General features: G+C 34.4%; 3 protein-coding genes across 4 annotated transcripts in view; 1 reads left to right on the top strand and 2 right to left on the bottom strand.

Annotated features, from left to right (window-relative positions):
* Nucleotides 1–20,027, top strand: part of gabbr1a (gamma-aminobutyric acid (GABA) B receptor, 1a) — a 162,952-nt gene extending 142,925 nt beyond the window's left edge. Inside the window, exon 25 of the mRNA XM_087284439.1 lies at nt 19,590–20,027. The gene's annotated coding sequence lies outside the window, so the exon portion shown is untranslated. The remainder of the gene's footprint in view (nt 1–19,589) is intronic.
* tnfb (tumor necrosis factor b (TNF superfamily, member 2)) lies at nt 469–3,522 on the bottom strand. Its single transcript, NM_001024447.1, has 4 exons — nt 3,301–3,522; nt 3,147–3,213; nt 2,307–2,375; nt 469–1,330 (listed from the first exon to the last, which is right to left on the bottom strand). Exons 1-4 carry the CDS (start codon nt 3,478–3,480, stop codon nt 918–920), a joined length of 729 nt encoding a protein of 242 aa, NP_001019618.1. The 5' UTR covers nt 3,481–3,522; the 3' UTR covers nt 469–917.
* Nucleotides 20,028–21,839: 1,812 nt separating the features above from the next.
* lta (lymphotoxin alpha (TNF superfamily, member 1)) overlaps nt 21,840–22,333 on the bottom strand; it is a 6,856-nt gene continuing 6,362 nt past the window's right edge. For both annotated transcript variants that reach the window (XM_087282975.1, NM_001024821.1), the window contains one exon: nt 21,840–22,333. This exon is cut by the window's right edge and continues 693 nt beyond it. The gene's annotated coding sequence lies outside the window, so the exon portion shown is untranslated.

Below are 22,333 nucleotides of genomic sequence, written 5' to 3'. Positions count from 1 at the left end.
TATATACAGTTTATGTATACAGATTTCTTTCTTTCTTTCTTTCTTTCTTTCCTTCCTCCCCTCTTTTTTTTTTCTTTCTTGGTGTTTGGGCCCAAAAAAATGTCAGATTGTGTCCAGTAGAGGGCCTTTTAGATCAATGCAGCTTCTGAAATTCACAGCTCCACTGTTGCACCAAATACTGCAATCTAGTGAGGAAACCAGAAGAGTGATGAAATCCTGTTAAGTCACGGCTCCGGGCTTTTCCTCCAATCCCACCTGGGAGAAAGCTGACACTCACGAGGAAAACAAGCAGTGACCTCATTTTTGACCAATAAAAGGAAGTCAGACTTTTTGGCTGATAAAAAAGCACAAGTCACGCATCGGAATGCAAAAAAATCCCCCACTGCATTCATATGACCCGTTCATATGAGCAGCTTCTCCTTTCTGAGCTCTAATAGGAACAAAAACAGCACGTTGCAGTAATACTTCTTGATTTATTTTTAAAATCACAGAGGAGTGTCGGAAACACATTTCATTACATTCATTCGGCAAATAACAGCATGGAGTCATTAATAAATAGATAAATACAACAAATACAATATATAAATAGGTGTAAAAGTTATAAATAGATCAATACAACAGCAAAAATAAAATAAAAGTCTACTTATTTCTACAACGAAATACGTAAGATAATCAAACGTCACATTAGCTTGCGATAAGTACACAAATTGTAGTGCCCTTGTTATAGTGCTCTTGACTGACTACATGGTATTCAGTGCACAACTCTCACTGCATCGGCTTTGTTTTACATATAAAACAAGTCATCACGATGCAGGGAGGCCTCTTAGCCTTAGTCGAATTTCTTGCCCTGAGAACATACATTCAATGTTTTAACATAAAACACTGTTTTTTCATACTAGAGCCACACGACTATTAAATCACAACGCGAACACCCCGAAGAATGTTTTGGCGTAGTTGTTCTCGATGTCGCCCACTCGAGTGGTGTGGGTCGACAGCCTGTCATCCCCAAAAAGATCAAAGACGGCTCCAAGGTAAATGGTGCTGTAGGACGTTTTTCCATCTAGAGACTGGCAGACGGAATTGGCCGAGTTTTGCAGAGGCATCTTTTCCCTCACCGCATCTGTGTATCGATTGATGGTGTGGCTCAGGTACTTTTGACCATCTCCTTCAACATCTTCAACGCACAAAGTTTCGTACGACACTTGACTGTACACAAAGTAAAGACCATCCTTAGGAATGATGATCTCGTTGTTTTCCAGCCTGAGGCCGCCCTGTTGGAATGCCTGATCCACACCGCCAACCCATTTCAGCGATTGTCCTGAAGGGTCACCTGTGAATAGAGAGGAAAATTAAGTCAGATGTGCACCACAGACATTTACACATTTAAACTTTTAATTTTGGGGTCTACATAAACACTTATTCGCTAAGTAAATTGTAGTTATAATGCTTTAAAATGGTCAAACTTCATGGCAATTCAGACTTAAAGAATTAAAGATTTAAATGAGAACTTTCTCTAATATGACTCTATAGAAGAAAATATGACCTGTTTTTCTCATTGCGAAGAATGTTTTAAGGGGATAATTCAACAAAGAATGAAAGTTGTCACCATTTACTCTCCCTCTTTTGAGTTTCCTATGAAAGAAGATATTTTGAAGAATTCTGATTGCTGGTGTCCATTGACTTCCAAAGATGGATACGAAATACTATAGGAGTCAATGGGTACCAGCATTCCTTAAAATATAAAAAACACAAATAGGTTTTCTATGTATCGGAATCTGAGTAAACAGTGACAGAGATTTCCTTTTTTGGTTGAACTTTCCCTTTAATAGTCTGCTTTTGTGCATTGTAAAATGGTAACAGTTCCTTGTTGAACCATCAATAATAAGGAACCTTACTTTTTAAAAGGTTGATGAATGTGTAATATTTAATCTTAAAATGTGAGATCATACAGTATTAAAGTGGGCCTGCATTTTGGTTATTAATCATTGGCTTTATCTTCAGTGAAGCACGTAATGAAGTAATCATAGATTTGACTGGAGTCCCCCCACCTCTGGCCGCCCACTGCAAATCAATGTTTGAGGATTTGTCTTACATCCCACCACACTAGGAAATCCAGTTAGCTAATATTTGACCAGCCATTTAGGCTTGTTGCAACCAACAAACGCCTTTTAGAAATCTCAGGTTTCGGACTATCTGATAAGATGAAGTTTACTAGGATTATTAAACTCGGGCTCTCGAAATGAGATAACCTGTGACGTATGATGACGACATTCGGAGGAAAGTCAAAGACACAATTTGAGACTCACCATGCAAGTGAATGGCAGCCTTTGTGCTCTGAGCGATCTGCTTCAGCACTTTTCCGTGGTCTGAGGAAGCTGTGGAAAAGAAGACTAGGGTCAGTTTTCACAGTGTAATAACAGGTGGCCATTGAGTGAAAAAATGTAATGTCCAGAACAAAAGCTTCATGTAATGTATGTACAATGTAAAAGATTATATGATAAATTAATCATGACAACATATGTTTTAAGTTCATTGTAACATATTAACCTGAGTTAATTATGTTCTAACTTAATTTGATAAGTTGCGCAAGCTGTTTTAAGTCAGTTTAACATAATAAAAGTTCAGTAGATCAGTCCATAAGCTTAATTTGATTCAGCTTAAAAATTGAAGGCAACCAGGATACTTTAACAGTGTATGTTTGTTGAATAAGTGACTTCTATGTTTGTTTTATAAGTCTATATGCTTCCCTTTTTCTGTACAAATCACATAATGAATACACTCTAAACCAATGTTGGGTTGTCAAAACCCAATGTTGGATCAAATATGGACAAATCTAGCTTAAGATTATTGATTTAGCACATTTAAAACAGCCACAAGACTGACCAATGTGCAACATCCCAAAAACAAGACAGTTTGGCTGTATGTTGTCCATATATTGTCCAACATTGGGTTACAAGTTTAATAGTTACACTTTGTTTAATGATATTAACTCTTAAATTTTCATTGAACAGTTCTAAAAGAAGTCATGTTTTTTTCTAAGTGTTATTAAGTATAGAAATGTAACCATCAATGCCCAAAAAGGAGTTGTTTTAGAAAAAGAAAAGCAAAACAAAAGTACAAGATGGAATACTGGGAATGTTATTAACCTGAAGGTGTGGTGATTTGTTGTTTTAGATGTTCTCTGTTGGGTTTCTGACCTTCTTCGTTTGGCTTCTGCAAAAGACATTGCTTTTTAAATAAGGTATTTCAAGAATGTTTCATTATTCCAATGATCATCCCTCAATGAAATTTCAGTCTTACCATCACATGCCAGGTGAAGAAAAATGCAGCCACAACGCAGAGGCCAACAAAAGCAACTGCAGCGAGTGTCTTCCATATCCAGCTTCTTGAAGAATTAACCGGTACAGGTGCCACGGTTGTCTGATAAACTCCCCCGACACCGGCTTCCATATCTACTAATGTTGTTTCGTATCTCACCATGCTGCTAGTTCTCCTTGCTGTGTTCCTTTTTTTACTGAGTTTTTGTGTATGAACTGAACTTGTCTGCTCTGTCATTTATATACACTAAAGATAGGGGAAACTCCAGTGATGTAAGCCAGCAAGCGGCTTCAGGAACAGAGGTTGGTTTGAAAGGGGAAAGAACACCCTCAGCTCTCAAACACCAACTTTCCACCCACACACAAACCTCCAGACACGGCGCTTGCACATACACACCCTCACACTTCTGCCGGAAAGATAGTAGTAAATATAATAGGCTTTTCACTTTACACTTTCAAAAACCTGTTAGTAGATTAAATGTGTGATTTTATTTATTTTATAAGTTTGATTCATCTTTTAGTGCATTGAAAAATACCTAGCAGATCATACTCAATTTTCTTTGCTTCTTGTTTAAACTGCTAATTTAAAATGAGCTGAATCAACACAATTCTTAAGTTTTTTGGGAACAACATAATTGCTTTATGTTCAGTTCACTTAAACTTGTAAAAACAATTAAGTTAACTTAATCGATTTGTGTTGAGACAACATGTAGGAATTGTGTGGAACTTTGCATTTTTACAGCGTAATTTATATTACCTTATGTACTGCAGGTTGACTATGTTTATATATAAAAAGCTTGACTGTTAAAAGTTATTAGTTACTAGCTAATTAGTTAAATCTATTAGTAACTAATAAAGCTAACTAATAACCTTAGCATTTCCAATTTGATTGTAATGCATTATTGTGCACCTGTAAAGCTGCTGTGAAACAATAACTACTATGAAAAGCGCTACACAAATAAGCTTGAAGTGAATTGAATGTACCTTTAAATTAGAAATGGCATAGCCTGAATGTTAATTTACATTTATTCATATATGAAATTATTTTTCATTGTGAAAGTAGTGGGCATTTTAGTGCTTTAAATATATTAATGTAAGTACAGGGTTCGATTGGTAAACACATTTCACTATCTTAATTGTGACCTGTAAAACCTGATTAGCAAGCTTTGCTAATATGCCTCGGGCTCTTTCGGTTTCAGTGTGCTGATGTAATACGAGTCAGTCCGAGTCCACCAATAACACACAGCTGACTTCCTATTGGGAGATTCCACGAGCTGAATTTCTTCTGGCTTTTATGACCCTGTTTTTGTTTTCTCTCTCCTTTTCACTGTTTTTTTAAACGTGATTTCACGCTCACTTTCTATGTGAAAAAGTACTGTGCATGTTTGCGATTTGAGTGTATTTCTGTTTCTCTTTTTTCATTTAGCAGTCATAATATTTATCTGATACCAGAGTTGGTGCTTGTAAACGTGAGGTATTTTACAATACATGATCAAAATGTGAGATAATTTGAAGCTTGATACTTATGCGAAGTTATTTTTAGTCAAAAAGGGAACCTAATAAAGGGCCTACTGAAAAAAATTTTAATGGCTAAATATTTTAAAATGGCAGAAAGAAAGAAAGAAAAAAAGAAAGAAAGAAAGAAAAAATAAAAAAAGGACTAAGAATGAAAATGTAATTCTTTAATTCTAGATAATGCTAAAGATTGATGTTGGAAAGACATGTTGTTTTAAAACATGGTAAAAACTGAAACACTACTATAATGTAATTAAGACAACGTTTTAAATATTGGAAACGCACAACGAAAAAATAGACTGATTGACATATCTTAGGTTCTTAATATTTACTGGATTTCTTTTGTTTTTATTTTTTATGATTTAAAATCAGTGATATTAATTAATGTTGATTCCTTAATATTATAATAATTTTTTTATTTATGCAAAAAAGCAGTAAAAATATAAGAAATGAGTGTTTAAAATAATCACTAAATTTATATCTTATGCATTACTACACAAAACAACTATAAAGAAGATGAACTGCTAAGTGGTCCCTTCATTTTTATTTAAAGCAAATATTGTATGTAGCAAAGACTGATGCTGTAATTAACAGTGATATTGTGTAAGCAATTAATTTATACAAATGAGTAGCCTGAATTCATATTCAGTTTGGGTATATTGTTAGAATTAACTGCTTCCATTTGTTTTCTTTTTTAGTTGACAACCACATTTCAGTAATGTAGCTATCTGGTTCATTCACAAAAGCCATTCCACATTAATCCTCCAGTGCTGTCTCAAACAACACTGTTATAATTAAAGATGGCGTTTCTTCTTATCTTTGGAAAATTTGGAGTGTTTTTTTTTCCCGCCACTTTCAGTCATGGGCAAATCCAAAAGCAGCAACGGAGGAAAACAACTGGCTCCAAACTCACGTCTGTCTCTGTAAGTAATCAAATCTACACATGAAAACACTTGACAAACGACGTTAGCGTGTAGATAAAAAGCCCAAATGCTAGGTTATTATATTAGAATAAGTCTATAGACTAATCTATAGGAGGAAAGCAGTTTAGTAGCCCAAACTAAACCAAAATATTGTTTATATGCTCAAAAAAGTTTCTGTTGTATTGTAATTATTTTTTACAATGGATAAGATATCTTTTCTGATATCTCAGTCTAAGTAATATATTTCAATAGTAATATTAGTTTTGTTGTGGTCAAAGCTATAGTTTTACTTGCTAGCTCAAAATGTGATACAATCCAAAAATGAAAGAGCAGGCATGTATAAATACAGCTAATCCAGTCTGGTGAATATGGTGAAGTACATGAAAGTACGAAAAAACTACTACAACTTTTTTACATTTACTTAAAATCATCAAACATTCCTTAAAAAAAAGATTTGTAATTGCTCTAAAACTTATTTTACTTACTTTAAATATATATCCATTATACATTCATTATATATATATATATATATATATATATATATATATATATATATATATATATATATATATATATATATAATGTATATATATCTTATATTTAATATATAAACCAGACTAGTTTTAATTTCTGATCTCTGTAAAACTATAAAATAAACGGTTGAAGTATTTAACCTTGCAAAACATTGATATTATGTGCCAATGTGTTTTATACTGACCTATCTAAAATTATCTGTGCAGCAATGCTATTACAAGCCTCTCATTTTCTTTCTTCATGATGAAGGGTCAAATCATAAAGTGGCACCAAAGGAAAACAACTGGCTCTAAATTCACATTTCTCTCTGTAAGTATCCAAATCTACACATGAAAACACCTGACAAATAACATTAACATGTAGACAAAAGCCCATATGCTAGGCTACAAAGTTAGAATAAGACAAGCAACAAGTAGGCTTGGCTAGTTTTAATCAGATTCCTAAACTAAACCAAAATATTGTTTGTATGGTCAAAAAAGTTTTGGTTACTGTATATTGTAATGTAGATTATTTTTGTACAATGGACAACATATATACATAAAATCTGATATGTCTCAGTTTAGGTAATATGATGATTAAATAGTAATATCAAAAATGAAAGAGCAGGCATGTACTGTATAAATACAGCTATTCCAGTCTGGTGACTATGATGAAATATAGTATAGTACGAAAAAACTACTACAACTTTTTTACATTGCTTTAAATCATTAAAGATACTTTAAAAAAAGATTTGTAATTGCTCTAAAAGTTTTTTTTTTTTTTACTTACTTTAAAAATATATCCATCATTCATTCATTCATTCATTTTCTTGTCGGCTCAGTCCCTTCACTAATCTAGGGTTGCCACAGCAGAACGAACCGACAACTTATCCAGCACGTTTTTACCCTTCTAGCCGCAACCCATCTCTGGGAAATATATCCATTATAATGTTAATTAATTATTCTGATAAGGTGTTAAACCAGACTAGTTTTAATCACTAAACTCTATAAATCTATAAAATGGATGGTTGAAGTATTTTGCGTCCTTCAAAACATTGATATAATGTGCCAATGTGTTTTTTACTGACCTATCTAAAATGATCTGTGCAGCAATGCTATTACAAGCCTCTCATTTCCTTTCTTCATGAGAAAGAGGCGGTTCATAAAGTGGCACCAGAGGAAAACAACTTGCTCTAAATTCACGTCTGTCTCTGTAAGTATCCAAATCTACACATGAAAACACTCGGCAAATAACGTTAAGGTGTAGACAAAACGCCCATATGCTAGGCTATGATGTTAGAATACGTCCAGCAAACAAGTAGGCTTGGCTAGTTTTAATCAGATTCCTAAACTAAACCCAAATATTGTTTATATGGTCAAATAAGTTTTGGTTACTGTATATTGTAATGTAGATTTTTTTTTACAGTGGACGATACACATCAAATCTGATATGTCTCAGTTTAAGTAAAATGATGTTTAAATAGTAATATTAGTTTTGTTGTAATCAAAGCTATAGTATTACTTGCTAGCTGCAAATGTGATACAATACAAAAATGAAAGAGCAGGCATGTATAAATACGTCTATCAAATTGTTAAGTGTGACGTCACGCAAGCGGCTTCCGGGTCCAAGCGCTCTATCAAACTGTATGGGGAGACTCATGGAATGGAAATAATAAACGTTTACAAAGTGATTTAATACTTTCGAAAAATCACGATAGCAATAAATACATCCATATCCAATGGCCAGAAAGTGAATCATTTTTTTTATTGTAAAAATTTTGGTATGTGTGATGCAGCAAGCCCAGAGATTGTTGTGTACACCATGACTTTATATAAAATTCACTTTAATGTGTGATATGAAAAAACAGTGATCATAAACTAATATTTTCTCAATTCAGTGGTGAGTGTGGCGGCTTGGACCCAGAAACAGTATTACATGTCACCAACACAACACGTCACTGAACAAGCGGATTCCATTCTGGTGAATATGTTGAAATACAGTAAAGTACGAAAAACTACTTCAACTTTTTTACATTTACTTCAAATCATTAAGGAAACCTGAAAAAAAGATTTGTAATTGCTCTAAAAGTTATTTTACTTACTTTAAATATCTATTTATATATTAGAATGTTTATTAATTATACTGATAATGAGTTACACCAGACTGGTTTTAATCACTGATCTCTATAAATCTATAAAATGGATGGATGAAGTCTTTGTGGGCCTTCGAAGCATTGAATACACAATATAATGTGCCAATGTGTTTTATACTGACCTGTCTGACCCATTTTATAAATGATCTGTGCAGCAATGCTATTACAAGCCTCTCATTTCCTTCCTTCACGAGAAAGGCGCAAATCAAAAAGTGGCACTAGAGAAAAACAACTGCCTATGGTCATTACATTTACATTTTTCTTTATGATGGATAACACAGATATCAACTCTGATGTGTAACTCTATATCTCAATATCCTGTTTAAGTAATATGATATTTAATTAGTAATATTAGTTTTGTTGTAATCAAAGCTTTAGTTTTACTTGCTAGGGGCTAATACAATACAACACGAAAACAAAAGTATAGGGATGTATAAATAAACCTATTCTGTTTGGTGAATATGGTAAAATACAGCACAGTACAATAAAACTACTAAAGCTTTTACTTAAAATCATTAATGATTCCACTAAAACAAAGCTTTGTAATTGTTCTACTTATTTTACTTGGCTACTTTAAAATATATTATAATGTTCATTAATTATACTGATATTGTGTTCAGATTTAATCACTGATCTCAATAAATCCGTAAAATGGATGGTTGGATTATTTTTGGGACCTTTAAAACAATGATGTAATGTGCCAATGTGTTTCATACTGACCTGTCTAAAATGATCTGTGCAGCAATGCTATTACAAGCCTCTCATTTCCTTTCATCATGAGAAAGGAAATGCATTATGAGGCCACAGTAGGCCCGTATCAGCCTTTCCCTTACGCATAAGCTTATTATAACGACAGAAAGCGCCTTAACTCATACTCTCTGACAGGATCTTAATTATTTGTTTAGAGTTAGTCATCCTATTCATGATGCTTTATCTTTTGAAATGATTGCTTCATAAATAGCAGGTTTATACATGCGTGACACAGAAGGAGTTCTGCCAGTGTTGCACACAGTATACCTTTCCATGCAGTAATTCCTCATTCTATCGTTGCCTAATCAAAGAAATGCAATGGAAACTGTTTTCTCATTGTGGCTTCCTCGATTTCGTTGAGGATCTGACTCCCCGGGCCTTTGTTTGTGGTTTCTGTTGTAATGATGTCAACATGAACTGATATTTATCAGGTCCTGTTTTGTGTTTGTGATGCGACATGACATTTACCTGCGGTGATCTAGGTCTATATGTAGGCACTGACAGGTTGTCCCTGTGTTACGAAAAAATTTGTTGACATTATCGTCACCCTTTTGCGTGCAGTAATAGCAACAACAACAACTCTTCTGGAGTTTTCTGCTATAAGCAAATCGGTGTTGTGTAAGTGATATTATTGGGGGGTTGGAGGAGGGGGAACAGTAGATCATGCCTTATTGAATAATAATGCCCATATTTAGGATGGAAGCAGCTTTGACTATTATGGAATTGTTTGCTCAGAGATCAAAATCTGTCATCCTTGACGCATATCCATGTCTTTTTTACATATGAGTCTTTCTTGCTTTCGCTAATCATAAAAGATGACACACTGACAAAAATGATTCACTAGATTTACAATTTCTTTTAAGGTAAGTGATTGTAAACAATTTATATAGGCTGAATTTAAACAAATTAAAAGTAGTAATGTTCAGCTAAATTTGTTTGTTTAAATTCAGCCCGTATAAATTGTTTACAACCACTAACCTTAAAACAAATGAGTAAATCCAACACTGTAAAACCCAACAGTCAACTTTATCAAATAGTGTATTTAAGTCAAAATTTACTGAAAGTTAATTATACTCCTTTAAAAAGAAAGTTTTGAGCTCGTAAATAAATACCTCATTACTAGGCCAACACGGAATCTGTGCGCACAGAATTCCGCAGATTTTTACCCCATTATTAATTCAGCTTATTTACTTGAGTAAGTGTGTGTAAATCTATATTCATTCAGTTTTTTAAAAATAATTTTACACTAATATTACAGTAATATTAACTCATATGAAAATGTTCATCTGATTTATGTACAATGCAGTTTTTAAAGTAATATTTTCTGTCTTTTAGTAGATATATTATATGAGACACTTGTTTTTTTTATTAAATAAAGTGAATTTAATTGGATTTGCATTTTAAACATTAAATAAAAGTTAAAACGATATATTTTTCACATATTAAGGTTTTAGTTATGATACTCCCAAAATAATTCCGCAGAAATTAGCAGATTTTCCCCCAAATTCTCAGCAGAAATAGCAAAAAATACCCGCAGATTCCGTCTGGCCCTACTCATTACTTTAACTCAAATGGAGTAAGTTCACAGTACTTATTTAGACTAACTTAAACTCAAATGGTTTGTAGTAATTGGTTTCCTCAAACGGTTGGAGTTGCCTTGACTTATTTTGTTTTACTCTACTCAGTTGGTTTGAGTTCTCTTCATTTATTGTGTTTTACTGTGCTCAAATTGCTTTGTAAACTGAAATGGATTAAGTCCACATTACTTATTAGGATTAGTTTTTGAACTTAAATGGTTTGTTGTAATCGGTTTCCTCAAATGGTTTGAGTTACCTTAACTTTTCGGGTTTTACAGTAAATGAATATTTTTTTCAGTGATTGATGAATTGATGCCTTGTAATCTCTAAATATATATCACATCTATTGATTATTTATTAATTTTAAGTTTATAAACAAATGCCATTCAAGGATTAACAAGATGCTCTTTCATGTCATGCCAAAGATTCTTATACATTTTCTATCCAGGGGGATATATAAATCAGGAAATAAAAGCAGTAAAGGCCTTCTTCCTTCCTATATTTTGTATTATACATTTATTAAAATATATTATTTTGAAAGCATAAAAAGATATTCATACAGGCCTGTTTAATGATGTCTTATTATAGAGTGTTTGCTGACTGGTTTTCACCATTCCTATTTGGCAGATGGCTTATTGTACTAATAAACCATCCACAAGGGCATCCGCTGCATAAAACATATGCTGGAATAGTTAGCAGATCATTCCAATGTGGCGACCCCCACTATAAAAGGGACTAAGCTGAAGGAAAATTAATGAATGAACACGGGGAGAACATGCGAGAGTCAGCACCCGGAGGAGACCCACGCGAACACGGGGAGAACTTGCAAACTCTGGGAGTCAAACCAGCAACATTCTTGCTGTGAGGCGACAGTGTTACCCACTGCGCTACCATGCTGTCTATATCATACCTGTCAACCCTCCCGTTTTTCCCGGGATTCTTCCGTATTTTACATTTCTATCTCGCTATCATCCCGTAAAGGTATATTCCTGTATTTCTCCCGTATTTTCAGTCTTTCTCTAAAGGGTGACAAATAAACATTAAAGAGCCAATCCTCCCTATACGCAAACAATACCACCTAACCACCAGGGGCCGCCCCTTGCTTTAAATGTGAGTCTGTTCTGTGCTTTCGCTTTGTTTAGGCATGAAAACACTTTGAAATTTCCTTTCCTTATGAATCCATATGAAGGAGAGATGCCGTCTTCCCTTCATATGCAATCCTCTAAACAATCATCTGACGTGCTCCATAGTAATAAATAGACGCTTTTTCTCAAACGGATTCTATACACATGATTTGAAGCAGAATCTGGGTTTTGGGTGCGTGTTAAACAGAAATATACACATAATTACTACTAATAATAGCATGTAAGGATGCGGGGTGGGTTTTTTTTCAAACACAACTAGTTTTGTCCTAAATGAGCATAAAAAGTTTGGAGAGCAATCGAATAATTTCATTATAACGTTAGATGTGTACATTTTTAAAGTGACACCTGTTATTTAATAAAATCAAACGAAAAAATCTAAATAAATAGGAGATTTATTTGTTGCTCTTTAATCAGTATGTGTCAGTTATATAGTCAATGAAGAAATGGCTAATGGGATTTGAGAGATTGATTCTATTTCATTATAATAGCTAATAATTTTAATATCATGTATATGTGTGTGCTCCGTTTTTTTTCCCACAGCTCAAAGACGCGCTGTATTCAGAAATAAAAAGTCCATGTCCAAGTTTGTAAAGACAAAAATGTATCTGCAGTTGAATGGTTAAATTGACTACAATTGAAATATTTTCTATATTTATTTATTAATTGATTGATTGATATATTTTTCTTTTTTCGAGATTGGAAACGTAAATGGAGTAGATCTTCCCAATCTCAAACAACGACCAGCATACACACACACATACTTGCAGGATAATTTAAATTAGTTACTGAGGCTTTTGAGGATTTTTAATGAGATCTTTGAAAACCACATGCAGAATAGCACCCATACAGGAAGCACACTAACGTTATTGAATTTTTGACTCAAAACCTCATCGGGTGTTGGCTGTAGTTTAATGTAGGGGTGTCCAAACTCGGTCCTGGAGGGCTGCTGTCCTGCAAAGTTTAGCTCCAAGTTGCTTCAATACACCCAGGAAGTTTCAGGTATCTGTTAAGAGTTTTATTAGCTGTTTCAGGTGTGTTTCAGTAGAATTGGAGCTAAACTCTGCAGAACACTGGTGTTCTGTCGACTTGTCCTACCTTGTCAGATTGAGATTGTCCTACCTTACCCTCACGGGCCTTCCCCAAAAGACAGTGAGACAGTTGCAGCTCATCCAGAATGCTGCGGCCAAGATTCTGATCAGAAGCAGAAAATCAGAGCACATCACACCTGTCCTCAGGTCTTTACACTGGCTCCCAGTTACATTCAGAATAGATTTTAAAGTATTATTACTGGTCTATAAATCACTAAATGGCCTAGGACCTTAATACATTACAGATATGCTTACTGAATACAAACCTAACAGATCACTCAGATTATTAGGATCAAATAAACTAGAAATTCCACGAGTTCAGTCAAAGCATGGTAAAACGGTTTTTAGCTACTATGCCCCTCACTGCTGGAATCAGCTTCCAGAAATGATCAGATGTGCTCCAACATTAGGCACATTCAAATCGAGACTGAAAACACATCTGTTTAGCTGTGCCTTTACTGAATGAGCACTGTGTTACGTCTAACAGATCGCACTATTATGTCTTTCTTTTCCTTTTCATTCTTTTATAACCTGTTTTAACACATATTAATAAGTTTTTATCTGTTTTTAATAATTTTTTAAATAATTTTTTTTATTTTTCTTCTTAAACTTGTCTCTTTTTATTCTTGTTTATGTAAAGCACTTAGAATTGTCACTGTGTATGAAATGTGCTATATAAATAAACTTGCCTTGCCTTGCCTTGCCTTACCTCCCATCCAAAAAGTAGGTAGCACATTTTGATGATGCAATATGCTACCCATTAGTAGGCCCACACGGAATCTGCGCGCGCAGAATTCTGCAGATTTTTGCAGATTTCTGCAGATTTTTAGCCCATTATTAATTCTGTTTATTTACTTGATTAAATATGTACATCTGAATTAATTCAGTTTTTATTCAGTAATTTATTACTTTTTATTTATTATATTAAGGTGTAAGTTATGATACTCCGCTGGATACTCCCAAATTAATTCCGCAGAAATCCGCTGATATTTACCAAAATTCTCCGCAGAAATAGCAAAAAACGTACGCAGATTCCGTCTGGCCCTACCCATTCGATTTTTCTACCAGTGTAAATTTTAATGTGGGGTAGTGTTATATGAAGCAGTAATGTAAAAGTACTTGTATAGCCTGTCTTATTTGTATAGTTAAGTACCTTATAGTGTATTTTTGTTGGGCATAGCTTTTTTTTAAATAGCTCATATCCAGTGTTGTGTTTGTATTTATGTAGCACCGTTGTCCTGTTAGACATTTCGTTTCTTTGTATGTCCACCTGTGTAGCGGAATGACCATAAAGCTCGACTTGACTTTTAATATCGCCTCAACCTACCTATTGCCTAACCCCATCCTCAGAACCATCCAAAAACAGTTTTGGTAGCATAATCTGATGGGTAGGATAAAATGTGAGGACACCGGCCTTCCAGGATGCTTGGGCACCCCTGGTTTGGAGTCGGTGCACTCATAACACATTGGCAAATCCGCTTTAAAAATGTCCTCCCAAGACTCTCCGACTGAAGCACAACCCAGATGCCTGGTTAATAGAGTAGGTTTGGGGACATCCACTGCATTTATATTCACTGTATTCTGACTAACTTTAACAAAAATTAGATGCAAAGTGCATCTGGTGAATAAACAAGGGTGAGAAAAAAGCTGTAAAACTTTGTGTAAACTTGTGTTACTTTCACTTTTAAAGCTTACAGTGATTAATAGATCAGCTCATTTAACCATGATGTTGTCATGATTTCACATTTACTCACCAAATAAAAAACAACAAAAAGACCTCATTAAGTGAACAGCTGCCAAGAGCCCTGAATTCCCTTTAAAATGGTCTTTGTTTAGGCGTAGATTCATGTTCACCGCAAATCATGGCAGGTGCTTCTGTGTAGAAAAGAGCAATCAAAGATCACCTCTGATGTGTCATCAAACGACAGATATTCGTGAGGGGGAAGTGTGGGAAATCCCCCATATTTTAGGTTACATTAATGTGGTCATGCAGCGGCGCGGGCTGGGGTGATCATTTTGTGAGGATTCCCTCCACACCTCTGACCCTTTTCTCCATTCTCCCTTTACTTCTGTCTCTGTAATGCTCCGTGGAGGACGGGATACCTGACGTAGTTTCGCAGCTCCTTTCTGCATCTGGGTTAACACCTTCACCACAAAGAAAAAAAGAAAAGCACCGTTTCGGTTTTTGCTCATTAGCGGAAGATGCACAGAGAAGCAGGAGTTTCTAACCAGTAACCAGGCATCTGGGTTGTGGTGCAATGGGACACTTAAGCTTAGGAGGACATTTTTAAAGCGGATTTGCCAATGTGTTAGGAGTGCACCAACCCAGTAAACTATAGTTAACACCTGATGAGGTTTTAAGTCAAAAGTCCAGTCACACTAATGTGTTTTTATGGGTGGTTTTATGCATGTGGATTTCAAATATCTAATTCAAAAAGCCTCAATTTTGATTATTCTGTGAATTAAAATTCCGGATTTTGACTATTTTATTTTGATGGTCCAGTTTATTTTATTTTATTCATTCATCCTTTATTCTACCAGCAATTTTCCATTGAGATATGCATCTCTTTCACCAGAGGGTTCTGGCCAAAATGGCAGCACAAAAAGTTTCAGATACAAAATTATACACACATAAAATAACATGCATTAGAATTTACACAAAACATTCATGTAATTCTTTCAAATAAAATTTCAAAAGATTTTTTAAAAAATATTTAGAGATGAAATTGTTTTTAACATGGCTTGGCTAGGCGCGAACATAACCATCAACTCTAAACCCTCACCCCTACAATTTTTCAATGTGTAATTTTATATATTATGTTGAATTTAAGTTATAGCAATGTGTTTATCTGCAATAGTCACATCGCTCGATTTGATTATTTATTTAAGATTGAAAAGATAAAGATATTAAGATACTAGATATTAACCCTAACCCTTAAGTTATTTATCCACTGATGGCCATGTTATTTTATGTTGTTTGTTCATGAATACTGTTACATTCCCCAGAAAACCTTAAAGCACTGTTAATTTATTCATTTTTGCTTGTAATTTGTTATATTTTATGCAGAGGCACATTCATTATAGTTTTAGGAAAGAATGTAGTTATTTAGACTGCAACTATGCAGTTTATTTATAAGGATAGTGACTATTTTAAATATTTATAATTTCTGAGATACAGCTTATCGGCATCCATCAGCCTGGCATACGGAGCAGAGCAAAGATGGTTGATTATCCACCCAAGATGGCGACAGAGACCACATAATAAGCCCTTAGAGGAGAAAAACTCAGCATAATCTCAAACTACAGCTGATCAAATCATTGTAAAACAGGTAAATTACATTCTAAGTCGATCTATCTCTCTTGTATTTTGTAGTGCTGTATTTATACCATCGTAATCTGGTAGTGTTTGCTTTCCTTTTGCTTTTTTGGGGTTAATTATTGTGAAATCCATTGCAACAGCGAAATACTGGGAAATCTCTGTAAACTGAGGGCTTTTTATGCTGTTCAGCCTTATAATCACTGCAAGTGTGAGCAAAATCACCTGTTTTGTCATTACTTTAGACATTACGCTAGAGAATCATTCAAATACTAGCTCTAAGGGTGCTTTTACACATGTGAATCGATTCAGTTGTTCCGAAACAGAGATTAAAAATGTTACATTGTTGCTCTTTGCTCTTGGAGCGGTTCGCTTTTACACTGCAAAGTTTCTAAATGGGCCAAAAGAGCTAAAACAAGTCACGTGTGAATAAACTCTCCTCACATTGGTCAGTGTCAGGGTTTATTTTACAGCTGTCAGGAGAGGTGGTTGCGGATCCGAGAGCGATTGGTGGTTTCACATATGCCAAACGAACTGCGCTAACTGGGCAAACGAGACAGGTTCTGAAACAAAAGTGTAGGTGTGAAAGCACCCTAAAGTGACATGTATCAATCAGCAATGGTTTCTGCTCTTCTAACGTAGGCTGCAGATGTAAATGAATGGCCGAAGAAAGTAGTTCCTCATACAAATAGATTTTTAGACTCTTTGTGTTTGATTTTCGTTTTTTCATATTATGTCGTCAGACTGTTGTATATATGCAATATCACACTCGTAGCAGTGCAATATGGCTGTATATCATCGCTGGTGGGACACTAAGGCAGGAGCCAGAGCCAATAAACAGCCATATTGCACTCCTACTCGTGTGATGTTGCTCATATATATCATGGCAAAACAAAATATTGCAATGTCAGATTTTTCCAATACCATGCAGTCCTACTATAAATAATGTTTTTCTGAGTATTAGATAATTTAGGTATTGTTAGACTGTTAGTGTTGCTTGAATTATGCAAAATACACAGAAAAAAAAAGGGTTTCTGCAAATTTGCTGCAAACAATGCATATGGACTAAATTTAAACAAATTAAATGTAGAAAGCTTAATTGTTCAGCTTAATGTGTTTGTTTAAATTCAGTCCAATAAATTTGTTTATAACCACTTACCTTAAAAGAAATTTAGTTAATCCTATGAATCATCTTTGAATCATTTCTTTCAGTGTACTTTTAAATGTCTCGTTGTTATTTATTCCATGACATTCAATATTTAAATCATGCCGGGGATTCCCAGAGGTTTAAGGAACCAATCATGTTATTGTCACTTTAATAGGTGAATTCAGATTTTCGTGAATGTAAATATGTAATCACACAATAACATAGTTGCAGCTAAATACCCTTAGGCATGTTGACATAGTCAAGACAATGTGCTGAAGTTCAAATCTTGGAGTGCAGAAAAAAAGGTTGTTTAAATGACTTTGAATGGAAAAATTGTTGTTAGCATCAGATAGGCGGATCTATTTATCGACAGTTCTGTGTGTGAAATCACCTTGTTGATGCCAGATGTCAGAGGAGAATAACCAGACTGCTTCAGGCTGACAGAAAACAGCAGTATTTCAAATAATTAGGATGCAATCTTGGTTGTAATCATTACAACCAAGAACAAAACTTGAATAAGAAGAGCAACAGCAGCAGAAGAAGAATAAAAACGCCAAACCAAGGTTATAATTCACACTGACTCACCAAAATTGGACAATAATAGTGGAAGAAACTTCCTGGTCCCATTTTTTTTATTAAGTGGCCTTAATTACAATGTACTTGCATCAAAAAATGAATACAATGTAATTATTGTGTTCGTAATGTATCCCAGAACACTTGTGCTGCTCTTGAGATGAGATAAGGGCTGGGTTAGGGAAGGGTTTGGTGGCATGGGTAGGTTTAAAGGTGGGTTAAGTTGTAAGGGATGGTCAACAGTATAATCAAAAATCCAATTACATGCATGTGTTTAATAAATCATAAGTACAATGTAAACACATGTTTTTCCACTATAAGTACATTGTAACAAATTATTAATTTTAATGTAAGCACATAACGTGGGATCAACTTGTCTGCAACATTTAGATGGTCTGATTTAAATTTGGTTCAAGCAGCATGAAAAAATTAACCCATTCTGCATTTATGGCTTCTTCTACCATGTCAATAAGGCTTGAATTAAATCTCATTATACTCAAGGCCTCCACAAACTCTAGATCTCAGTCTATTACAGCATCTTTAGGTTGTGGTGGAATGGAAGATTTATATCATGGATGAGCCGCAGACAAATCCGCAGCAATGGAGTGATTGCTATCACGTTAATATGGGCCACAATTTATGAGGAAATATATCAGAACATTGTTTAATTTATTTAATGAAAATTTTTATTCAAAAGATGCTCCAAACCTTTAGCATAGTGTAAAGTATTGTGTAATGAGTGTACAATGAATGCAATATGATTATAATGTATCATTTCTTATAATAGTGTCTGCCAAATGCACAAAGTATTGTGATTGTAGACACCGGCAACTTTGAAACTTTTTATTGTAACAAAATCGAATCTTAACACAGAGTTTGTATAAAGAAATGAACCTTCAAAAATAGCATAGAGAATAGAAAACATATTTACTGGAGCAAAATGTGTGACAGTATATTATAGTACTCTGCTCAATGCATCTGCAAAAAAAAAAAAAAAAAAAAAAAGCCACAAGCTAACAGGAAATGGTTGACGGTGCATAAACAGGCATTGACAAATAAAGGTTAAGTTCAATTGCTTTGCATATGTCTGCAGAATTATGCTGACAAACAGTTCTCCAGTCAGTCCTGCGTGCTAAAGCAAGTTTTTACTTACAGGTAAAGGTGCTTTTCTGTTTCATTTCTAATTTACAATCTATTTCAAGGCACACAAACAGTTAATCCTGTTTCACTATACATAACGGAAGCGATTATTTATGCGAGTGCAAGGAGTTCATCTCAGAGTACAAGGCAAGAAGTGTTGTTTATGAAACCACAGATATGAAAAATGACACCACTTGTATATCTTCTGTGATACTGATGAGAGGTCAGGCTTGTGGAGGAAGAAGCAAAAAGTTTACCCATATCATGTTTCTTTAAAAATGGAAGATTTGCTTCCACAAATGGTTTTCTGCATCATTCAGCAACTAATAGGAGAGGAACTGCACCAAGGAAAACAGTAAGATTTCCAAAAAATGGGAGCTGATTATTACCGGCAAAACCATTTGAAGTTGTTTTGTCTTTGTTTTTATTTTAGGGGTCATGCTGCATGAATTGGATTTGTGCAGAAGTATGCAGAAGGACTTACAGAATTTTCAGTAACCTGGATCAAGCGATTCTGGTGAACAGTGTGTAAATTGGTGTGTTTAAGGTCTGTTTTCTTTAAAAAACAATGATCTCCACTGCCTGAATGATGTACAACATAAAGGAGGTCTCAGAATGTGCAAGAAGCATTGCGTCAATAATATTTTTTTGCGCCATGTCTTTAAAATATGAACACCCCAGTATTTTTCAATGGATTTTCTGCGCTAGCCTGCTGATCCTGACAGTGCCTGCGTATAAATGGCTTTTCATCTTGTTTTACAGTTAAAAAACTAAATTAATGTTGAAGTCTGTTTGACTGATTGTATTTTAATCACTTTACAACATCGATGCTGTAAAAGGAACCGTATAAAATAAAAAAATTGAAAATGAACTGTTCACTGCGTTTGAAGCACTTCATTTCAAAGATAATTCGTTATTTTTTTATCTAGTAGTTAATGACCAACGAAAAACACATTAGAATTAAAATACAAATTATAGCAAATGAAATTCGTTTCAAAAAGATATTTTATAAAAGAAAAATATACAAATTATATTTTTGTTTGTGCTCGTCCAATTGTGCAATGGTGATTTGTTCCGCTCCTTGGAAAAATAAAGATTTAATAATGCTTCATAGCTGCTGGCAGGATGTTCAGGCGAATTGTTTAATATCATTGGCAGGAAAATATACATTTCGATTTTAAAGAAAATATGTTAATATTGAAAAAGGAATCAAAAGTTTGATCCAATCAGTGTAATAATGAATGGCTTTAAATAATGTAACCTAATTGTCTTTTTAATGATTAATAAAGGAATTATAATGCTTTGTTTGATTGTTTATCTTTATTTACAAGTAGTAGAGTACTTACAGCTAATGTATAGGCTCTTTCTGTCTGTTCGAATCTTGTCTGTTTGTGCCCCCTGCCATCATAGTCGCAAACCGCGGTCATACCTAAAAAACATGTTCTTACTTCTTTAGAGCGGCGGCGGTAAAGGGTGCGGCAGTAATGCCAACATTGAAGTGTCACCTACTGTACCTTATTATTACACACTCTCAGAAATAAAATTTTAAGCACAAATTTGTACCTAAAAGGTCCATATTAATACCTCAAGGGTACATATTAGTACCTAAAAAGTGGAAAAGTGTTTCTCCTAAATTTTCTAGGTGCTATTTTATACTTTTGAGATACCAATATAGACCCTTTAAGTACAAATGTGTACCTTTTGAAAAGATACCACCCCAGTGACACCTCGTGTGTACCTTTATTTCTGAAAGTATACAATAATACAGTTTACCTTAAAGCATAGGTCTCAAACTCAGTTCCTGGAGGGCCGCAGCTCTGCACAGTTTTGCTCCAACCCTAATAAAACACAGCTAATCCAACTATTTCAGGTGTTCTAGACTACTCTTGAACACTTTAATTAGTTGGATAACTGGTGTTTTTTAACAGGTATTTGCAGAGCTGCGGCCCGGAATCGAGTTTGAGATCCATGCCTTAAAGTAAAGCACAAAATGCTTTCGGCACATGCACTTTATGCAATATACAACTCATCCCGGTCTTGCTATGATTTGTCAACCGCAATATGACATAACTGAAGGTGCGAAGGTGAGGTGACTTTTCAGTGTGGGCAGAGGAATCAACAAAAAAAAAGAGGATTTAAAGATGCGGGGAATTCATAATTGTGACTCATAGCATTTGAAATTAGCTGTCAGTGTTTTTTGCGGGTACAGCTTGTCAGCGAGACCACATTTTTGGACATAAATTTCAACTTTATACAGTGTAATCCATGGAGACTCGATACTTCAAATGTCAATGTTATTTCAGGAGACCAACCAAACTAGACTGTACTAAATATTGACCTTAAAACACTGTTCTTCTTGACCTTAACATTGCATTTGGTACTTTTGCGAGGTGGGGAAGCTTCCCTGTTGTTTTTGGCCTTCTAGATTTGATGTGTGTACACATCATCTGTGGCTAAAGTGGGTTTTGGGTTGGGTGGTTTGCTTTCTAAAGGCCAACAGGAACTTAATGTTGTTCTTGAGACAACTGGCTCCCCCATGTGGCTGTTTGTAGTCAATTGGGAGAATAGTAGAGAAGATTAAGCTAAATGAATCAATAAACATTGGTGCTGTCTTAATTGAAGGGATAGTTAACCTAAAAATCAAAATTACCTAATCGTTTATTATGCGTCATGTGGTTTTATACTTTTACAAGTTCTTTATTCTTTTGAACTTCAAAAAAATATTTTGAAAAATGCTGCAAAATCGACTTCCATAGTAGTAAAAAATACCATGGAAGCCAAAGGGTGCCAGCTATTTTTTTTTTTTTAAATCTCCTCTTTTGTGTTTAAAAGAAATAAACCTAAAAGATATTTTTGAAAGAAATAAACAAAAAATTTGCATTTTTTGGGGTAAACTGTACCTTTAAATGTAAGGAATGACTCCGATGCATGCTGCAGTGAATAGACTTTTATTTTGATATAGCTTACAGCAGGTATACCAGTTGTTTACCTCATTTTAAGTGATCACTGGCTACTGTTCATCATGATTTTTGTATTAAATTATTGAATTATTGGACATTTTGCACAATATTTACAGTACATTCTTAAAAAATTAAATAGATTTAGAATAAAACACAACAACAAGCCATCTGCGTTGAATTAAACAAAGCAAAAAAGCAATATAATAAATCTCAAAAT

Source organism: Danio rerio, chromosome 15, assembly GCF_052040795.2.
Source record: "Danio rerio strain M-AB ecotype USA chromosome 15, GRCz13ab, whole genome shotgun sequence".
In the NCBI taxonomy this organism is placed as follows: Eukaryota; Metazoa; Chordata; class Actinopteri; order Cypriniformes; family Danionidae; genus Danio; species Danio rerio.
Note: the sequence above shows the minus strand (reverse complement) of the source record. Positions and strands in the feature narration are given on the sequence as shown.

Coding starts and splice junctions, on each gene's coding strand:
- tnfb (NM_001024447.1), bottom strand. CDS start 3,480: ATGGTGAGATACGAAACAACATTAGTAGATATGGAAGCCGGTGTCGGG. Junction 2,376..3,146: donor ACAAATCACCACACCTTCAG/GTTAATAACATT, acceptor TCTTTTCCACAG/CTTCCTCAGACCACGGAAAA. Junction 1,331..2,306: donor GGCTGCCATTCACTTGCATG/GTGAGTCTCAAA, acceptor CTCTATTCACAG/GTGACCCTTCAGGACAATCG.